Source organism: Saccostrea echinata, unplaced genomic scaffold (genome assembly GCF_033153115.1).
Source record: "Saccostrea echinata isolate AGI-Se365-2 ecotype Australia unplaced genomic scaffold, CSIRO_AGI_Sech_v1 ptg000001l, whole genome shotgun sequence".
Taxonomy (NCBI): Eukaryota; Metazoa; Mollusca; class Bivalvia; order Ostreida; family Ostreidae; genus Saccostrea; species Saccostrea echinata.
This window is the reverse complement of record NW_026889750.1, coordinates 976788-997770: the sequence shown is the minus strand read 5'-3', so window position 1 is coordinate 997770 and position 20983 is coordinate 976788. Positions and strand designations below refer to the sequence as shown.

At 35.1% G+C, this 20983-nt stretch overlaps 3 protein-coding genes across 5 annotated transcripts; 1 reads left to right on the top strand and 2 right to left on the bottom strand.

The window, feature by feature from the left end:
• Positions 1-51: 51 nt before the first annotated feature.
• LOC133182642 (uncharacterized) lies at positions 52-4426 on the bottom strand. 3 transcript variants are annotated; one of them, XM_061317492.1, is made up of 2 exons: positions 1789-1959; positions 52-1690 (listed from the first exon to the last, which is right to left on the bottom strand). In XM_061317492.1, exons 1-2 carry the CDS (start codon positions 1821-1823, stop codon positions 436-438), a joined length of 1290 nt encoding a protein of 429 aa, XP_061173476.1. In that variant the 5' UTR covers positions 1824-1959; the 3' UTR covers positions 52-435. The 3 variants fall into 3 exon arrangements, 1 of the variants encoding a protein (XP_061173476.1); XR_009720549.1 differs by lacking the exon at positions 1789-1959 and adding an exon at positions 4262-4426 and having other exon boundaries at positions 1551-1690; XR_009720550.1 differs by lacking the exon at positions 1789-1959 and adding an exon at positions 2537-2802 and having other exon boundaries at positions 1562-1690.
• Positions 4427-4803: 377 nt separating this feature from the next.
• On the top strand, positions 4804-14578 carry LOC133189602 (uncharacterized). Its single transcript, XM_061325345.1, has 6 exons — positions 4804-5147; positions 5352-5465; positions 7515-7609; positions 8491-8605; positions 13610-13704; positions 14380-14578. Exons 1-6 carry the CDS (start codon positions 4820-4822, stop codon positions 14557-14559), a joined length of 927 nt encoding a protein of 308 aa, XP_061181329.1. The 5' UTR covers positions 4804-4819; the 3' UTR covers positions 14560-14578.
• A 1007-nt stretch (positions 14579-15585) lies between these two features.
• On the bottom strand, positions 15586-17981 carry LOC133182621 (large ribosomal subunit protein uL15-like). Its single transcript, XM_061317472.1, has 5 exons — positions 17957-17981; positions 17043-17106; positions 16835-16910; positions 16282-16453; positions 15586-15767 (listed from the first exon to the last, which is right to left on the bottom strand). The coding sequence occupies exons 1-5, from the start codon at positions 17957-17959 to the stop codon at positions 15639-15641; spliced, it is 444 nt and encodes a 147-aa protein (XP_061173456.1). The 5' UTR covers positions 17960-17981; the 3' UTR covers positions 15586-15638.
• Positions 17982-20983: the final 3002 nt, after the last annotated feature.

Below are 20983 nucleotides of genomic sequence, written 5' to 3'. Positions count from 1 at the left end.
TAGTTTTGTTCTTATCACGTAGATAAGTAAGAGAAAAATAGAAATAATACATACAGAAAGACCTACATTTATTTGTAAATAAAAAAAATGCTATTAAATAATATGACCCAAAAAATTGATATACTTATTGCCTTGTAAACAAGAAGCGATGAATTTGAGATGTCTTTAGCAAAATTGATATAATGTTAGTTAATATTAAAATGTTTTGTTAATCATTTCTTAATATTGATCTTTGCTATATTATCCTCAACAAATGAAACCGAGTAATAATTTAACACGCATAGCTGTCACATATGTATATAATATCAGCATGTCCGATCCAATCACTTATTCCATGATGTACACGAGAGCATATTATCGCCTACATTGAACAGTTTTGTATTTAGAACGTTAGTTTTTTCATTATGCTAAATGGAAATTTGTGCATTTTTAAAGTCATCTGCCAGAAAAGGGGGAACCCATTCCAAAATGGGGACTACCTTCCCTTCCTTCGGAAAAATGCCCTACTGCTATGGATCTCATATAAGGTGCTTCCACCAGGAGTTTTCCGGAATCCGAAAAAAAGGCTTTTATTGACATGGGGTCCACTGTGTCGGGTAGAGTAAATTCTCGGTTTAATTCCTTGGTGGAGGTTCGAGAGCCTATTCTCTCCTCTCTTCTGGCACTGATTAAAAGTTTTTTGTCTAACGTTTTCACGTTTAAATCATCCGGACTGAAATCTTCAATATCTATCTCCACTCGATACCTTTTCTCCCTATCCATTGTTGCAGGAGATTGAGAACCGCCACGAGATTCATATTTAGTTGTGGTTGATGAGGATGTCACATGTGAGGGGGGTGCCGAGTAAGTGCGCTGAAGATTGTTCGTGTTAGATACATGTGCAGTGCCGGGACCCCCGGGATACGGTTGTGGTGGTACACTACTGGAAAACTGAGGTTGTGATGTACTTCCAGGATATTGTTGTGAACTTCCGGGATATTGCGGTGTACTTCCGGAATATTGTTGTTGTGGTGGGGAAGAAGTACCACTCTTTGGCGACATGAAGGTAGTGAAAGTGGACGTGTGTGTTGTTGGTGGTGCGTTTTGTACTTGGACACCCAATGGTGGCGTGCCCCTGGGAGGAGGACTGGACACAGTCGAGCTGACGTTCTGCACTATCCTCTGTGTGCCGCTGTTGTCTGTTATAGGTGCATAATTTGGTACCGGCATCGGTGCCTCTGCAGTAAGCACACCATCAGATGAAATAGTGCAGTGCAATGCCATGGGATCGATTTCGTTTGGAATATTGATTTCGCGACTGTACTCACGAGAAACAGATCGTTGACCGCCTTTTTCTTCATGCTTTGCGTTGACAATAAGTTTATGTGCATCCATTTTCACACTGACTTCCTCTGGTTTATAGTCACTGACAATAAAACGAGCCCTAAAGACAGGTCTCCCAAACTGATCGTTTTCTATTGCTGTTTTAGCGTCGTCCGAGCCACCCAGTTTGTCCGTCAATGCCTCCATCTTCCCGTTGCTGCTCGGACGCAGATTAAAGAATCCGCCCCTCATATTCTCTATCTCATTTTCCCATTCTTTGCGCCTCCTCTCCATATCTTTTTCCATATCCTCCCACACTTTGCTCTGTCGTTCTTCGAAACTTAGATCGTCCTGTTGAATAGGGATCCTGTGTGCCATTTTGAAAGACCTAAAATAAGATGAAAATACATGTACATAATTATATAAATCAACTGAACGCCTTTAGACCTTTTGAACTCCCTCCCCAATCTTCATTTTCCCCCATACCTCACCCAATCTGGCTCCTTCAGTTTGTTCGCCATGTTGATGTTAATAGTAATATTCAGCGTTATTCTATTTGCCACTGGTTCAATAATCAATATTTCTAATTCATTTCTCCTCGTTCTGTATGTAATGAAGGCCGACGATAGTGGCTATAAAAAGCCACCGAATTGTGTCGTATAATTACCAGTTTCGCTTCGGCCAGTTCACGGTTTTCTCGCCGCTACATATAATTCACATTGTTTATTGTTGTGGTCAGAAATCGTTACCTGACTCTAAAGAAAGTTTTAATTTCGTTCTTTTTAACTTCGGAAACATTATTACAGCCGTTTTGTGTGATTCAATTACAACACAAGAGGAGCTTGTTTTTTCCGAATTTTAATCCTTAACTACTTTGACTTGAATTACATTTCAATGTTACACGATAAAATGTTTTCTCACACATAAAACCATAGAATGAGAAATATTCCAGCTTGCACAAAAAATAATGAAAGCACAGAAAACAATAAATTTCTCCCAGAGCGCAATTTCTTACAAATTAAATCAAAGATTTAACCCAACACTAATACACGTCATGCATTACTATATGGTAGTTAAGCTATGATTGATGACTTTTACTTACATACAACCAGGTAGACATATACTAGCAATGAATGGAATATTTATCGTACCACTACTTATCACTCGGGATGTATTAACGGTCCACTCCCCACCGTCCGTGTTTTTTACTGCTTACAAAGATACATTTATTTACCTGTAACTTTGACCAGCGATGAATCACCTGAATTACACCTGTTCCAGGTATTATCTGATTAAAGAAATACTTTTCGTGAAGTTCTCAAATGAGTTGCTGTATTCTTTGATTTTCCAAAAATAGAACTTTACTATGTACACTGGCTTGAACCTATTACTTCTGTGTGCACGTGCGAACGCGCGAGATAAAACGATCCGAATAGCTTTCTCAGTTTTAAACGGTTCTGTTATCTTTTCAGCATCTCTTACAACTTTATTTATCGTAGATATCTTTCCAATGCGGAAATCAACCTCTCTCCCTCTCTCTCCAAAATCGAGACATTAATTTACTGTTAAGTACATGTCTATGGATCATTTAGTCTTACCTTAATTTTATGAATTTGTAGACGAGACACAGCTATAACTTTTTGATTCCAACTGTTTATGCATGTTTTTGTGAAAGTGCGTTTTTAAACACTACATTTCATTGTGCATGGCGCGGAAAATGACGTATCAAACAAACAATTTCAATGCTAACGTCACGCTTGGTCAAATTTGGATAGTGTAACGTTTGACAAAATCTATATTTCATTTGGAGCTGTCAAGACTCGGGGCCACAACAGTTCACATTTTTATCCCGGGCAACATGTTTAGTTCTGAAACATTTTTTACAGTCCGGTGATGACAATAAATAAGGCATGATTAAGATGCACTGCAACGAAGTCTTGTATTACGGGTTGGTTATGTGGGTGTGATTTTGGCGTTGGCGGATGTTTCAACGGAATAAAATTCCTGTTCCAAAAGCATTCTTGGAATGCTACCTCATCTTGATGAGAAATATTACGCATTTGCTGCAGATAAACGTGGGGGTAATAAAATAAACAAAATATACACAACCCGTGTGTCTGGACTTTTTTCCCCCAAAAATATATATGTACAGATCTTGTTAAGTATCAAAAGGTGGCACATAAAGTAAATGTTATGGCACTTTGGTCAAATCTGTGTTTCTGTTACACATTATATAGTAACTAGCGTGATGAACCTATCCAGATGTTACTCTGTAGAGGTCAGCCATATAGCACACAAATCTAATGTTGTTAGTCAAGTGTTAGCTCAGCATCAAGCACAGCAGGCAGTGGTTCCATAACGAAATCGTAGACATCTCCAAATCGAAAGTTACAAGACATTACGTAATAAGTTTTCTCAAACAATAACACAGCGCCGACAGGGAAAGAGAAAACCGTTTCTTTTGATAGGACTTTTTCTGTTTTTACTGGTATATATTGGTCGATATCAATGCCTCAGATTATTCGGCATGAACTGTGGACTTCTGTAGATTGTTTCTGCCCTGAAGTAATCGAGCCAGGCGATAATGTACCAATATTTAGCTAATAAATTCTACAAAAACATGCTGCCTCGTCAAAAATGGAGCTCCTTATCAAAATTGATCAAAGCGATTTCAAATACTAACTGTATTCATTACTAAAGACCCGAACACAAATATGAATCACCACAAAATAAGGTTTCTAGGTAGTGGTTAACCTAAGAACTAAACTTTTTTTATTTTTCCTTCTTTCTTTCAAAAAGATGAAGAGAGATGCGTAGAAAACACATTTTTCTCATTGTCGAAGTAAAAAACGAGAGAATGTCGGTAAAATTATGAATTAATTCAAAAGAATCCACAGAATATCATGTAAGTGATCATACATAAAAAGAGAAAGAAACTTCAGAATCGGCCATGGCTTACCTTCGTTAAGCTATACTCCTGTCTACACGTTAATTCGGAAGTGATGTTCAGATATGATATATACCAACTAAACAAGAGAAGCTTCTGGATGAGTTTGACAGAGAATGGCTGGCGGGATGGGAGGGCTGATGTACAAAGTCAGCTGTATGTGTACAGCGCAACAGCCGCTCAGCTAATACGCCGATTGTAAGCTGGGTAATGACCAGAATTTTTTTTTTAACAATTGAGATTAAAAAAAATTGGGTATAATTTGATTTACATCTATTTGAATCCTTTCATTTTTATAACAAATATTTTTTTTTTTACTGAAATGGTTATAATTTGATTTAGGTACATACATATATGGATTCTTTTTCTTTTTAATATTTTTTTAATAAATCATTTCAAAGTACATGTAGTCGACTAATACTTTTGAATTTAGTAACCATAGAACTACAAAGAATAAAAATCGTACGATTTATCTGACAATCCAAGTTAAATGACGTCACAATACTTTATTGTGACGTCCTGGTCATTGTGATTTCATATCAAATCGCATAATATTGATATCGAAACAAAATGTCAAAATTCTTTAGACTTTTTCGAGGAGTAACAGTCAAAGATGTTGGAAATCAAGCTATTTTGGCAGACTATGGTCAAATGTTGAATTGTCTGCTGGAAATGTCAAAAAGCAACAATGCGCTTCAAAACTTGTATCAGTCTCTACGGAAAAATATAATGTACAGCAAAGAAAAGCTCCAATACTCGGAAGATTTGATGGAAATGATTGCAGATAAGTTCGAAGGTATGGACGAATTACTAGGACGTGTTAGTGAAATTCTTCGCGTCGAGGAAGACGTAATGCGACAAAAGAAGGAGTTGTTGAGAAAGATGAGAGAAGACGTCGGTAAGACAGACATTTAAATGGAATGAACAAAAAACCAAGAACCCGTAGAAAAAAAAATGCATTTGACATATTTTGTATATGAATTTCACATGATTATAGTATGTATGGACAATATGCATATTATAGACTCGATGTACATTGATTTTATTACTTATTATTTACTCCATTTTACTGATATATATACTCAGCATTAATTCTTTCTAGCTGATTCCAAATTCCGCCTTTTGTCAATGAAAAAGCCAGAGCTGGAAAAGTACATGAAATTAGCCGAGGACCAGGCTGTTCCGAGTATAAGCGGATTTGTCCGCGAGGAACGAGGTGGGTGAAGGGGTCAATGATATCGTTTTATGTACCGTATCATGGTCGTTGTCAGTGGTATTATATAAAATTCAGAGCTGCGGGAAATGTCATTTGTTGACAATGGACATATTTTGTGAAATTTATGAGATCGTTACCTATAAATTACTAATATATCAGAAAGGTGAAAAATAATCGTTGTCTATAAATATTCTACTTATTGAAAAGATACATTTGAGTCAACCGTCTTGTGAAATAGCTTAAAGTACATACAGATATTATTCATTTAAGACAATTAAGGTGAAAAAAAATCCTTGTAAGACATTTTGTTTGCGGGAAATATTTGTTGGATAATTGATAATCATTAAATGCATGTTTCTCCTAATCGACAGTAGTTTTATCCAATCCCCCAACCCCCTTTTTATACACCTAATTTTTTTTTTTTTTAATAAGAATACGAATTGCATGTCTATCGATTTGGATGGCTATATCATTCAAAAATAAGTTAAATGAACACCTAGGGACATAAACTAGTGTCTTCCCACAAATTTTTATTAAAATAGAAAACTTTGGTGTCGTAACACCATATATTTTATTTTAACAAAAAATTGTGGGAAGACACTAATTTTGAGGAAAAAATATTCTTTAATTGGTGTACCGATCTTCTACATTAATAAAGGATACAGTACATTGAATTGCCTACTGTTGTTTAGAGTCAGAATTTTGATACTGCTAAATGAATATTGGATAGATAAAAAAATATTCTTAAATGAAAAGTATATAACAATTTATTGTATAGATGTACAAGTGTTAGGACTATGACAACACATGAGTACTACTTTCATACAGAGCATATGTTTCCTTTTTTCTTTATTTTTTCTTTATTTATTTTTATTTTATTTATTTATTTATTTATTTATTTATTTATTTATTTATTTATTTATTTATTTATTTATTTATTTTTGTTACTGAAGTGTTATCCCATAAGGAATCTGCCTATCGTACATATTCATTATAAATTTGAAAAACATTTACTCGTTTTTTTTTTAATTTGATTCCAAATCAGGATTCAAACTATTGTAAAATCTAAAAACTACAAGAGATTTCGATAATAGTGCAGAACTAGACTAGTGCATTTTATTTGGTGAATTAGAATATGCATTCAAAATTGACAAAACATCAAACTGTAATTAGCTTTAGGATTTAAAAAAAAATGCATCGTTTATGTGAAGCTCGAAAGCTAGAATTTCTGTCGTTTTTCCGTCTGTCTGCTAAATTTACTATCGAGAGGTATATAATGCAAAAATAAGCATGGGGGGAGGGGTTATTTTCAGACAGTATCATCATCTACTGCATGGTGCAAATGCTTCAAAGGATAAGTCTGAAAATTCTTTCATGAAATTATTTATACAAATAAATTTCTTTAAAAAATAACATAATCCAGAAGTGATACTTAATTTTATGTTCTACATAAATACGACAGCCCCCTTTAAAAAAAAAAAAAGTCACCAGCACGATTTGATAATGATATTCTCACCAAAAAAAAGTAAATTGACCGTTTTTTTGTTTGTTTGTTTGTTTTGTTTTGTTTTTGTTTGTTTGTTGGTTTTTTTTCGGGGGGGGGGGGGCAAATTCTTACATGATAATTTCATCATAATTTTCTTCTAGAGGCTGTCTTAAGTTTGTGACAACGAACTCCAAAATTTATATTATTCCATGAAAACAATTTTAACTAGTACATGTATGTACATTTTATTTAAGCAAGAAAAATAAATATCACTGATTGGGCAGCAGACAACAGTTAAAAACTCTCCAGGCACGAAACAGAGAAAAAAAACATGATAATTCACCATGAAAAAAATGTCGGAAGTTGACATTATCTCTGAAATAGAGACCCTCAACTCTGTGTAAAAGTACATTACGTAATAAACATGGTCTGATGTGACACCAACTTGTTCTGAGATGAAAAATTCATGTAAAATGCAGGGAGAGAAATGACATAAACTATTTAGAGACTATTTACTGCGTGCTAATTTATTGATTTCGGTGATTTTTTTCCCTATTTTTCAGAACAGCTAGAGCAACGGCTTGTTAGCGCCAAGATTGCTGTAAATGATTATATAGAACGAAACTTTGACGACCAAGAGGCGTATACTGATATACAGGTATTTGTACTAAATACTAGTGATATATTGAGCTCATATACATGTAATAATATCAAAAATGAAATATTTTGCTTTGAAAAGCAGGGCAATGTTTGGGCATAATATCCACAGGCACTTGACGCTTATATATATATATCTTTCTTATCTAATATATTTAGTAAAGCATTCACGACAAACATGCATTACAAATACATGTAGAGGGAGGATGAACAAACTTTGATGAGATCGGTAAAACTCTCTTGAGCATCTTGATCACAAGAAGAAAACGTTTTCTACACGTGTACATAACTCTTCGGCTATATATGATGCGGAAAAGTATTGATGATTACAAGCATCGTTTTTCCAAAGTGGGAGATCAGAAGAAATACTAATAATCAACTAGGCCAAGAAAATGATTAACTAAATTAAACACTGAAAAAAGTTCAAAATGAAAAAAAAAATGCCAAAACTCAAGAACTAATCTATTGGGTTGGGGATTGGGGTGGAAGGATTCTTCTTTAAGGAAATCATTTTCGAGTCAGTATATCGAATACGTAAAAATGGGAAGGTTAAAAAAAAGAATAGGGTTTCTTTGACTACACTGCAACGAAAAGTGTGTCCCTGTGACTTGTGACTTTCGCTGACTGTAATTAAAAGAGTTGTCATGTTCGTTAAGTTTGAATTTACCGGGTGGGAGTAAATACAAAATTTAGAACATTTTGTATTTACCCCCACCCCGGTAAATTCAAAATTTAGAACATGACAGTGTTGTTTGTGCCAATGTTTGTTTGTTGTTGTTGTTGTTGTTGTTGTGTGTGTGTGTGAGAGAGAGAGAGAGAGAGAGGTTGTGTGTGTGTTTAATAGGGTATAAATTGTGGGTTATTTTAGTCGTCTGTTTTTAGCTTTACAGGGAATTCTTGCAACAGGAACACAACAATCACATGCTAGTGATTCTGAATGAGTTCGGATCCCTGAAAAAGAAGCGAACTTTTCTTCTAAGAAATCCAGTGTTTAATGGTAAGGGACAAAGCTAATCAATGACCTAAAGATCTAAATCTAGTAACAGATCAGAGATAATATGTCAAATAGTTTGCTCAAATTTATTTCACTTAAAAATAATCGGTAAAACCGACTTCATCATATGATGCCAAAGAAAATAAGTCTCCAGAAAAAAAATCAATTTGTAAGCTGTGTAAAAACAATGTAAACTATACACTGCACGATGCTGAAACTATCAGTTTTACATCGCTCATGTCTTTGCCAAAATATCTGTCGCCCAATTTTAAAATGATAGCAAAGGCACGTGTGGTATCAATGCTTTAAAATACATGGTATTTCACTTTATAAAATCATACTTAATCTGAAGGTTGATTATGGTCATAGGATGACCCTAAACAAAGGTCAACTCAGACAAGGTAGAAGTCGCAGGAATTAGGAATTGAAAATTCTGATGGCTACAGCTTGCAGGATATATATATACTTTTTTGCAAGATGTCAGACTTTTAAGCTATTTTTAAACATACTGTAAACGTACTTTTTTCCACGGGGTCATAATTCCGCGGAAACATAATTTCTTTTCAATCCACGTGTACAAAATTTCGCGGATTTCTTAAATTGCCACTATATGCCTAAAATGTACTTTAAGTATACTGGGACAAATTCCACGCAGAAAAAGTACTTCTACAGTACTCTTTTTTCACCTCACCTGAACTATCAGCTCATGCAGGTAAGCTTGTCTGATCACCAGTTGTCCACTGTCCAGTGTCTGCCTATATAAACTTGACACACTCTGTCTTCTTTTCTGGAACCACTGGGCTCGCAAGCCAATACCAACCAAAATTGCTCATGCAAACTTGTATGAGGCCAATCAGAGAGTGCATTTCTTACCCCGTCAAACTAAGTCTATTCGGTCAAGGGTTTATGTGGATCAGAGTGGATCAGAAATTCTTGACTTGGGAAAATGCATAGAAATCTGACCCCCTATTTTTTCACTACATTATATAATAAAACCTTTAGAAATGAGATGTGATACCTGGGTTGGGGGAGTTCGGCAAAGGCCTAGAGATGACTGCTTCTCCTGATTTTTTTTTTTACTATGAAATGTTTGTTGGTGAGGGAGCAAATTACCTCCTCCCTCCTTCACTTCTTTTATATATATATATATATATATATATATATATATATATATATATATATATATATATATATATATATATATATATATATATATATATATATGTGGCTCTATTAATTTAACCATTGAGCGCAAGATTGATAATTTTTTGTAAATAAGATTGGCTTGTCTCCAAACCATGCACTGCAGTATGGTTCTCCCTATTTTTGCTCCTGTCATATAAATAAAGCCTGCGGACATTAATTTTTAACATGTTCGCTCCCCCTCCCCCGTCCTTTTCATAACTTTCATTCTTCCTTCAGACTTAGAATTGAATCTTATTTCAAGTGCTTTACGATTTACAAACTTTATCTCTATAATGTTACATAGTTTGAGGAGAGCGCCTATGCGCGACAGAGGCAAACTTGTACCAATTTTTTAAGCCCACAATTTGCATGGCTCTCTGTTTTGATTGAATGGCTATTTTGCTTTTATAATTGAATGATTTTAATTTTCCCAGAAGCATGACTAGGGCGTGTTATAAGGTGAACATTTACTCAAATTACACTGATGGTCCAACGGTTAATCATTTAACACTATCCATTCAAAAACGTTAAGTGGAAATCTATGGCTAGTAAAGTAGAACCATGCAACAAGTAAGGTTACATGTAGGTTTATTAACAGTGCGCATTTGAATAAAAATCCAAAAGAACATTTATATGCAATGAGAAAATATTACATACCGGGTAATGCGTAGAACAACGAGGGAGTCATGATACAAGTGCATTTTGGCTAACATTCAACGCAACGACACGATGTCTGAACAGGAAAAAAATTATAAAAATATAGAATTTAAATAAACTGGATGCAATCAAGGGAAAGGGATAGTGAATGTCGAACCCTAATTACATACTTGGTCAAATAAAGAATATTTTATAGACCTCTTCTCTGTGGATAATTTAGGACATCAGCCGGAAATCTACTCTTCATAACGGTACATCAAATAATATCCAAATGGGATTTCAAGCTTAAGCTGACATATCATGTCCCTTGCATGTTAGTAAGCATATAAATATTGTTCTTAAAGCATATAAAATTAAATGCGCAAATAAATAACGCAATGATCAAATTGTGAACTTGGAAGCAGTATTTTCTGTTGTGTGAAGTTATCGGCCTTATAATTACAAATTACATTCATTTTTTACAAATATAAACAATTCGGCTAAATCAGATTTAAACTAAAAAGATCAAGAAATTTTTTTTTATATTTTTTTTTAAATAATGATAAGAATTTTCTCTTTTTTATAGAATAAGTATTTTTTCCATTATTTGTTAGTGTAAATAAACTATGAAACATCTATGTGTTCTGCATATACATAGTTTATTTCACAAAACTAAAGAGTCAGACGGAACAATAAATAAACAAAAAGAGAGGGTAAAAGTGAGGGGAGAGAGGGTAAAAGAGGGAGAGAGGGGTAGAGAGAGTGAGTAGGGAGAGAGAGAATGGGGAGAAAGAATGGGTGTGGAGACAGAGTGAGTATGGCGAGAAAGTGTGAAGAGAGAATGGGGAGAAAGAGTGAGTAAGGATAGAGAGAGTGGGAGAAAGAGAGAAGAGAAAGAGTGGGTGGTGAAAGAGAGTGTGAGGAGAAAGAGTGGGTAGGGGGAGAGAGTGTGGGGAGAAAGAGTAAGGAGAGTGGGTAGAAAGAGTAAGGAAGGAGAGAGTGAGTAAAGAGAGAGAGTGGAGAAGGGGGAGAGAGACTGTGGGGAGAAAGAGTGAGTCAAAATTTTACAATGGAATATAAGAAAAAAATCTTTTAAAAAAAATTTCAATCTTCTGTTCAAGAACAGCATAGCCATTAGTTATACTAACATGGAAGCATCCTAAGGTAGTGTAAAATTCAAGTTTGCCACCACCCCTCCAACACACACACACACACACCCTCTCTCACACACACACACACACACACACACACACACACACCATGTAAATTTTTCAATATTGAACCGATAGCCAATGTGCTCAGGTGAGCGATGTGGTCCATGGGCCTCTTGTTTATTTATATGTTTCTCTTTCTTACACCAGCTAAGAAAATGATCTTGAATTTTTAAATAGTTTCAATTGTGGAAACTTTTATTAAACGTGATAAAACAAATCAAAGAAAACGCATATTCTTGCTCTAAGAGTCAAAGAACATCATTACATCCTTGTTATGTTTTCCTTTAATGGGAATAAAACATCTTGTTATTTTAACTTTAAAGCTTTAGAAATGAACACTTTATATTATAAGGCTGCGTGATTTAACCCCCTATGTATTTGCCTAACAAGAATTTTCCTACCAAAACCATGCAATTTTGTTAGGTTGTTTTTTTTTTGTTTTTGTTTTGTTTTGGGTTTTTTTTTTTTTGTTTTTTGTATAAAAAATGACACAGGGTCATTATTCTACGGGGTCATTTTTCTAGAATCCACACGGAGAAAATGACCCCAAGGCCATAATTTCTACGATAAAAGTGGTTCATTTTTCTGCGTAAAAAAGTTATCCTCGGTCAGTATTCTACGGGGGTCACTTTTCGTCATTACACCGGATCCCCTCCAAGGGGAGATAATCAAGAAAAGGAAAAATAGGATGAGGTCCTTTAAAAATCGTCTAAGAACCACGGGGCCAAAAAAGATGAAATTTATGTGAAATCTCCCTAACATAGTGTAGATTCAAGTTTGTCAAATCATAGCCACAACATGGGTGGGGCCACAGTTCACAAAGTCTTACATGGTAATATGTATGAATCTTCTTAAGAAAAACAGGGCTTAATTAATATGCAAGCATCCTCAGGTAGTGCAGAGTTTTCTTTTATTCCCCTCTCAGATTGTAAGAGCCAATCGTAGAGAGTGGTTCAAATCGTGGTCCCAAGGAGTAGGACCACAGAAGGAATCAAGTTTTACATGGAAATAAATCATGAGGAAATTCAAAAAAAAAAAATCAGGAGTAGCAATCGCACACTAAAACCTGTTTATGCAAATATTCCCAAGTTGTGTGCTTTCAAATTCCCTTTTTATAATTATATGAACCATGGGCTTAGCTTCTTAGGGCCAATCGAAACTTCTCGGGCCTTTCCGACCAGCGGAAAAACAACCTCGAGGTTGTTTTTCCGACCTCTGACTGAAAAAATCCCGACATGATGCAATTGGCTTGGGGCGAGACTACAATCGTGGATCAAATTTTATATAGTGCATGTATATTGAGAGAAAAAAAATTAAAATCTTCAAAACAGTTTAATTACTGAAGTATCCTCTAGAGTCGCGGAGTAAGGAGCTGATCCTACGTCGCGGGTTCGAATCCACTGCGGGACGTGGAGACCGGTCCCTCGGATGAAACTGTATAAACCGTGTCGCAGTAGGTGTTAGCACGAAAAAGATTCCTCGCTGCTCAATGGCCCTGAGTGTCGAGTATAGGTATAAATTTGCAGCCCTCCACCGGCAATGGTGGCGTCTCCATATGAGTGAAAAATTCTCGAGAGGAACGTTAAACAACAAACAAATAAACAAAAATCATGTTGCATGGATTCAATTTTGGTTATGTCATTACCCTTTGAGGCTAGGGTGAGGTCAAATTTCATGAGGGAAAAAAAACATTTTTTTTTTCATGTCAGCGCTTTGACCCTATTCTCTTTAGAGAAGTGGACAGGCTTTCGCCTACATCATGGATGTAGGCGAAAGCCTGTCCACTTCTCTAAAGAGAATACTTTGACCCATGGGCTTTTTGTTTCTGTCATTAGTCCCATTATAATTCTGGTAATACTAAATGCAGCTATGTTGTTGAATCATGTTGAATATCAACTAAATTATTGATAGCTCCATGGAATTTGTAACATGATTAAGTGGTACCTACTCTTTTAACACTTGAAATTCACAGATAATGAAGGGAAGAAAGATTTGCTGCATTTGTTCAGGGTACCACAAGAAGAACTGGAAGCAACCCAAAAGGAATGCACTTCAATGGGACAAATGGTAGGCATATTTACATGTTACAACAGAACTCACTGTTGATCAATTTTATGGATGTACTAAAAAAAGAATACAAGGACATGAGTAACCCTGTCGCTAAGCTTAACGTTATTAGCTATATATATTGGTACATCTATATTTGAAAACCTTGTCATATCTGTACTGAAAGTAAAAACTGCATGCATATTATTCTCTTTAGAGAAGTGGACAGGCTTTCGCCTACATCATGGATGTAGGCGAAAGCCTGTCCACTTCTCTAAAGAGAATACATGCATATATGTATGTACATCGTTATTATATATGTGTGCAAGAGAAGTAAAGGTTTTGAAGAAAACCAGTATAATCTAGATTTCATTTCTCTTCCACGTGGAACTTTTTTCGGTTGGGAGGGAGAGGGATAATATATCATTTGGTAGATTTTACCAATGAACATAATGATACCATAGGCATCGGAAGGAAATTGAAAGTGGGGGGGGGGGGGGAACAAACCAACAAAAAACGTTTTCAAAGCCTATATTATGTCTATCTTTGTAAATAAAAAAGGGGGCTAACCCCCCCCCCCCCCACCCCCCGGTTCCGATGCATATGGATACAATAATGATATTTAGGACTTGCATTCTAAACTTTTTTGTCCTTCATGTATAAAATTATTCCCAGAATAATTTACTTATAATTTAGAAAGAGGCATTAACTGAACGGATCCGAGAGCAGCGGCTTACTAAATCCGCGATAGCGGATTCAAACCAAGAGATTCTGAAGAAGCTTCTGAATGAGAAAGATACCGTCATGAAGTTAAACATCCCCTACAAAGTCAATCAACAGCAGGAAGTAGGATTGAATGTTATAATGTCGATATAAATAAATGGAATGTATCGTTTTGTGTTTTGCTGTCTGTTCTAGAGAATACAAAACAATTTTTAAAAAAAAAACTACCCTACAAGCCTATCATATTATGCTTCCACGGCGCATGAGCCGCATTCCCTCGCTAAGTTACCATACCTTGGCCTAACCGAAGGAATTTTTTGGCCCATTTTGATATAGACAATAATATACCATGGTATGTACAATGTACAGGAATTTCAATAATAAAGCAGGCTTGTCCCTGATGGTGCTGAATGTTTGTTTGCATTTTTTTTCAAAAAGATGGTTGGTTGTTACTTTGATGTTCGAAGTATTTCTTCATATTTTTATCTACCTTTATCTTCTTTTGTAGATTTATAGATACCATGCATTTGTATCCACACTCTGAAGAATTTTAAAAAAAAGATTACGAGAATTGTGGTCCTCTGCAATTGGGGTCTTATTGCTTGGGATGCAATTATCTATGTAAAATTGTTACTGTCTGGTCTCTCCATCATACTCAAAAAAATATTTTCAATATGATTTGCTCTGGTTCAAAAGTTACGGCCAAGGTTGAAGATTTTAAAAGTCTGGGTTACGAGGTCAAAATTCATAGTGCATTTTGAAAAGTTTTGTCACATGTAATACACAGCAGAAAAATATGAAAGCTCTGTCTCTACAGTGCAAAGCTACGACAACAGTTGAAATATTTGAAATGATGGTCAAACTTTAAGGTCAAGATCAAAAAGCCTCGTCACCTCAGCTGCAAAAGCTATGGCCAAGATTAAATTCTTGAAAAGTACGTCAAATTTCAAGGTCCAGTCATGAGTCAAAAATCAGAGGTACAATGGGAAAGGTCTCATCATAGGTGATGCACTTGTGAAATATGGAATCCCTATCTCCTCTCATTAAGATTAAAGTTTTTGTTTCAGACATAAGGACAAAGGGACAGACAGATTAATGAGATTTATTAAATGTCTCCAAGTTTTTTGCAAAAGCAGAGGACAAAGAAATTCTCCTACACGAACGATAATAACACAAAAGTTACTTTCATTACTTTTATTAATAATGAAAGTCTGACCACATTTATACACAATTTATGCTGTCAAAACACAACATCCTCCAGCTTTCTTGATTTTCAGTTCCGCTGATCGGCTGAAGAAACGTGCCTTTACAATAACAGGCTGTTTGGGGAGATGACCTTTCCCAAGAACCTTGTAGTATCCCTGTCAACAAAAGTATACATATCTGATACATATCTGATCTGAAGGAAATAACATATCTCATTATCTACCAAGGCTCTATGGCAGAGCTGTAGCTCTCTAGAAAAGAAAATCCAAACAGACATTGGTTTGTCTGTCAGAATTTTCTTGCCCAAAGAGCTTCAGTTCTGCAGCTACCAAGGCTTTAACTTATTTTTTTTTTCAATCACAAAGGAGTAGTGACACCTGCGTTGATTTTTCTTACTGTAATTAAACACCATTATCACAGCAGTAATGTACATAAGAGCAAATGGTTTCAAAAATAAGTATTAAAAAGCCCTCAGCCACTAAAGAACACTTAACTACTATTAAAGAAAGCAGTGATCGGGATAAGAAAAAGGCTAAATGTGACAATGGCACATTCCAAGTCAGTGTCAATGTGACATTTGCGCCGTATGAAAATTTTTACCAAAATGTTGGTAATATGTCAGTACTAATTTGACTGGAAATTAAAAGACTTCTTCAATATCTAACTTACAGCTCGCACAACATCGATGACTGGGGCCTTGTCTTTATTATCTTTGTATGTTTCCCGGGTCTTATCTGACACCAGTGACCAAAGTTTGTCCACATTGACAGACGGGCAGAAGAACTTATTAAGAGTCTTGTGGAAATACCTCATACCAACTTTACCAAAGTAACCTGGATGGCTGAAAAATATTCTAGGCATTTAATTTTATCAAATAAACCATTCAACACCCTTTTAAATCATATAAAAATGCTGGTCAGACAAAAATGCACTGCTCATAAATGATAAACAAGTTAAAATATGTCAATATGAATCTGTGTCTCAGTGTGTATTATTTTAATATATTTGGTTACTTATTGTCATAATTAATTATGCGATTAATATTGGGTTACTTACTAGTTGTCATAGTTAATTCTAATACTGGGTTACTTACTATTTGTCATAGTTAATTCTGTGATTAATACTGGGTTACTTACAATTTGTCATAGTTAATTACGTGATTAATATTGGGTTACTTACAATTTGTCATAGTTAATTACGTGATTAATATTGGGTTACTTACTATTTGTCATAGTTAATTCTGTGATGATGCTGACCTCCAGCATTACCACGACCACCAGGATGCTTCCTGTGTTTTCCTAGAAACAGTAAATAAGACGGTACACTGAACACAATATACATTATATTTCTTCATTTGAACAAATTTTCTTATGTATATTACTGAAACCTAACATGAAAGTATGCAAAGTAAGTTTTTCCTTTTTGCTTACCTATACGACCATGTCCATGACTGACATGTCCCCTCAACTTTCTTGTCTTCTTGTTTCTTGTGGTCTGTTGACCAAAAACAAAAAAATAAATAAAAAAAAAAATGCACAAATGCAGTGTATTGAGTAATCAGCATAGGATGTCAATTTCCACACTTCTTTCACTATTACTAAAACTTTATAATAAGCAGGACTCATTTAACCCCCTTTTTTTCTCCCATTCAAGCTATCAGTACCAAAAGAAAAGGACCTGACAGGTTGCAAGAACAGACTTCATGTTTGCAAAATAATCTCAACAAAATATCTGCTTTTTCTGCATCTATATAAGTACTTAAACTTATATATGCCATATGCCTATAACCTGTACAGATCGGTACCCACTGTAACAAATCTATATCAACACACGTATTCACACTATGATCACTTGAAGTAAACTCTGTTATGAGTATATGTGTATTTCACAGTTTTGAATGCAAGATCATGCTCCAAAAATACTTCCTACTTGTGCTTCACACATATCCAAATTAAAGAATAATCTTTTGCAGCCTAGTTTTAACTGATGATCACTGAATATTTTTGAATTTTCTAAAAAATTTGGAGTCATCTCAAGTTCAATACTTCAAAATTTAATAAAGTCTCCAACAATCTAATAATATTTAGAAAGGTTTCAAATGTTAGAACAGTGCACAAGAGTGTAAAAATTGTAAACAAACTATTCTGAATAATCAGTGTACAGGTTTGTCTGACATCTAGTAAAACTGGATGTACAGGTAGTTCTGTTCATTTTAATGAAGCTTCAAAGGTCTAGAACAGGTTACTGATATTAAAGCTCGATGATGGTGACTTTATGTGAACTTAAAACGCTTTTACTTCATCGATGAATGCCGATATAAAATGTAAATATTCGTTTCACCCACCATGTTGGATTACACAGGATGAAGAGACCGGAAGTACGTTTCTTGCAATAAATTGTATGGACAACCTGCGGAAAGACGGAATTATTCAAATGTGGGGTTTTTTTTTTTTTGATCATGCATCATAAAACCAGTTGCCGATTTAGAGAGGGTGCACCTGGTGCTCTAGTATATCGCCTAATAAAACCATGAAGAGTTTCAAAAGGAATTATTTTGATCCAATTTCATCTCAAATGTGGCGTAACTATCATATATATATATATATATATATATATATATATATATATATATATATATATATATATATATATATATATATATATATATATATATATATATATATATATATATATATATATACATATATATATATGATATCAATCTCTCACAAAAATGGGTTTATTTGACAGTTTACCTCTTTTTCTTTAGTCTTCAGATCCGTAGCAATGTTTTGTTTTTTTTTTCAAAGTGTAGGGGGGGGGGAGGGGGGACACAAAGCAACAATAACAACAACAAACCTGGGGAAACAAAAATTAAATACACGTATGATAAAATAATGGACAAGTTGCTGTCCTTTAAAAAAGGACTGCAATACGTGGACCATATGCATGTGTTTCTAACCGAAATCCAAAGAAAATTTCTAGATTCATGAATATACATGTAGGTGTGAATAATTTTTTTTATCTTGAAAGGTAAAATTGTCATCGCTATTTCAGTTAAATTGCTAATTAAACTGTAATAAAAAAAAAATATCAGGCCTTAATATGAAATCTTGATCTAGGCATCTTTCACAATTATAATGTATCCTTTAAAATTTAACCAAAAGAGATTTTAACGTGCACGTATCATAATACACGTAGTTGAATTTTGTAGTTGCAGAGAAAGAGAGAGGGGAGAATTTTTTCTGTAATATAGATATTTTTGCATCTAATATTCTGAATAAAATTAAATAGTTCAATCTCTGCCCTTTCTGCTAGATATAGTTTCGCATATTTGTTTTCCTCCGTGTACTTTCATAACTCCGGCCCGAGCCCCGACCACCCACAAGTAACATGAAAATTTTCAGTTTGATATCATCGGAAGTTTCCGGCGAACTTAAGCTATGCCATTTTGGACCATCTTCTGAAGTAACCAACTTTAAGAAGTATACATTTAAGAAGTATGCATAGAAAGTCTTGAAAGGAAAGATGCGTAAGAAAATATTCCTCTCCTTATATTATGGGGATATTCTGATGGCCCTAGGAACTGGGGGGGGGGGGCACGGGGGCTGTGCCCCCCCCCGGTAATTTTGCCGATATATAGAAAAACATAGGTAATAAATGCTTGTGTCTCCTCAATGAAAATGTCTGAAGCCCCCCTCCCCTTTGTCTGGCCTGATATTAATCAATGAAGAGAAATGTTTAAAATGTTCCCATAGTATGCGGGTGGAGGGGGGCTCACGTTTTCTAAAAAATAACCTTTTGCTTTAGTTTTAATATATAAATTTTGATTTCGGTATCTCGAACACCGATATGTCGAATACCACGGATATCTCGAAGTGAATCAACGGTCCCGACGTTTTTACTATATTTATGATTTTAAAAAACCCCGGTATCTCGAACACGGAAATCTCGAATACCTCGCTTACCTCGAAGTAGATTTACGGTCCCATGCAAGTGCTATAAACACATGCGTTATCTCGAAGTCCAATTAATTTCTTGCTCCGCTGAATTCACACCTTAGTACACAATTATCCCGTTATGCTAATTTTCCAAGACGTTCAATATTGTTGCCGTTCTTAACTTTTTTTACGCATTGATCATCTATATATATAATTATCGATAAAATAGTCACATCCCCTCCAATTTAATTCAAATTTTCGCCAAATGACGTTTCATGAATATTGTAGCGACAGGTGAAATATCATAAATCTTTATGCGCCACAACAGTACAATTTTTAATTTAAAAAAACGTCTATGTAATGTAAACGTGCAAAAAAGTGACATGCTCCGTGAAGCATGTTTTTCCTAAATAATATACCTGTATATTTTTTAAGAATCGTCGCAAAACACAGAATTTTTGCATATTTATAGGAAAATACGCATAGTTTTTATCTGCAGAGTTTTACCGGTTTCATGCAATAGCGCTCTCACAATAGATCTTGTCCGCGAACTTTTTTGACAACCCTCGTATATATATAAAATAGTGTGTGGGGGCCCAGGGGGCGAAGCCCCAGGAAGCTCCTGAATTCTAGAGATTTTGTGGGGTAAAAATGAGGTCTACCGAGTAGAAATATTTACATTTTCTCGACGAAACTGTGATTTACGCTAACTTTGACAATTTGGGGGGGGTGCGCCCCCCTTAAATCCGCCACTGGTCAGACACTAAACAGATATTGCTAAGGTATATTTTCCAATTTTTATATGTTTTCTCCCATGTTTTCCTAAATTCCAATTTTCCTAACATTTTCATGATTTTCCATCAGTCATCATTTTCTTAAAGCATTTTACAGGCCCGTAGCAACGGTTTAAAAAGTGTGTGTTTGGGAAGGGGGCAACCCTCCCCCCCCCCCCCACCAAAAAAAAATCTGACAGGCAAAACAAAACAACCCCCCCCCCCAAAAAAAAAAAAACAAACCAAAAAAAAAAAAAACAAACAAAAATCAAAAAACGGAACAAATTAAAAAAAAAAATTAAAAAACTGTCCAAACTCGAAAATCCTATCCCCGGGGTTGGTAGGGTTGGGGTCCTTACTTTCTGGTACATTTTTTTTCGATCTTGGAATTGCCAGTGCTCGAACTGAACTTACAGCAACAAAAAAGGGGGAACCAGAATCTAAATGAAACTAATACTATAGTCAGAAACCCCCCCCCCCCCCGTTCTACTGGCCTGTTTTAAAACATCAGTCTCGATTCCTGTGCTAAAATATGTTAACCTTGTTCACTTGTTCATGTTGATATCACTTACATCTAGTTACATATGTATAATTAAAAGGATTCATGTGAGAGGAGAGGAGCGGATCATAACCCTTGGCTAGCGAAAATAGATTTTA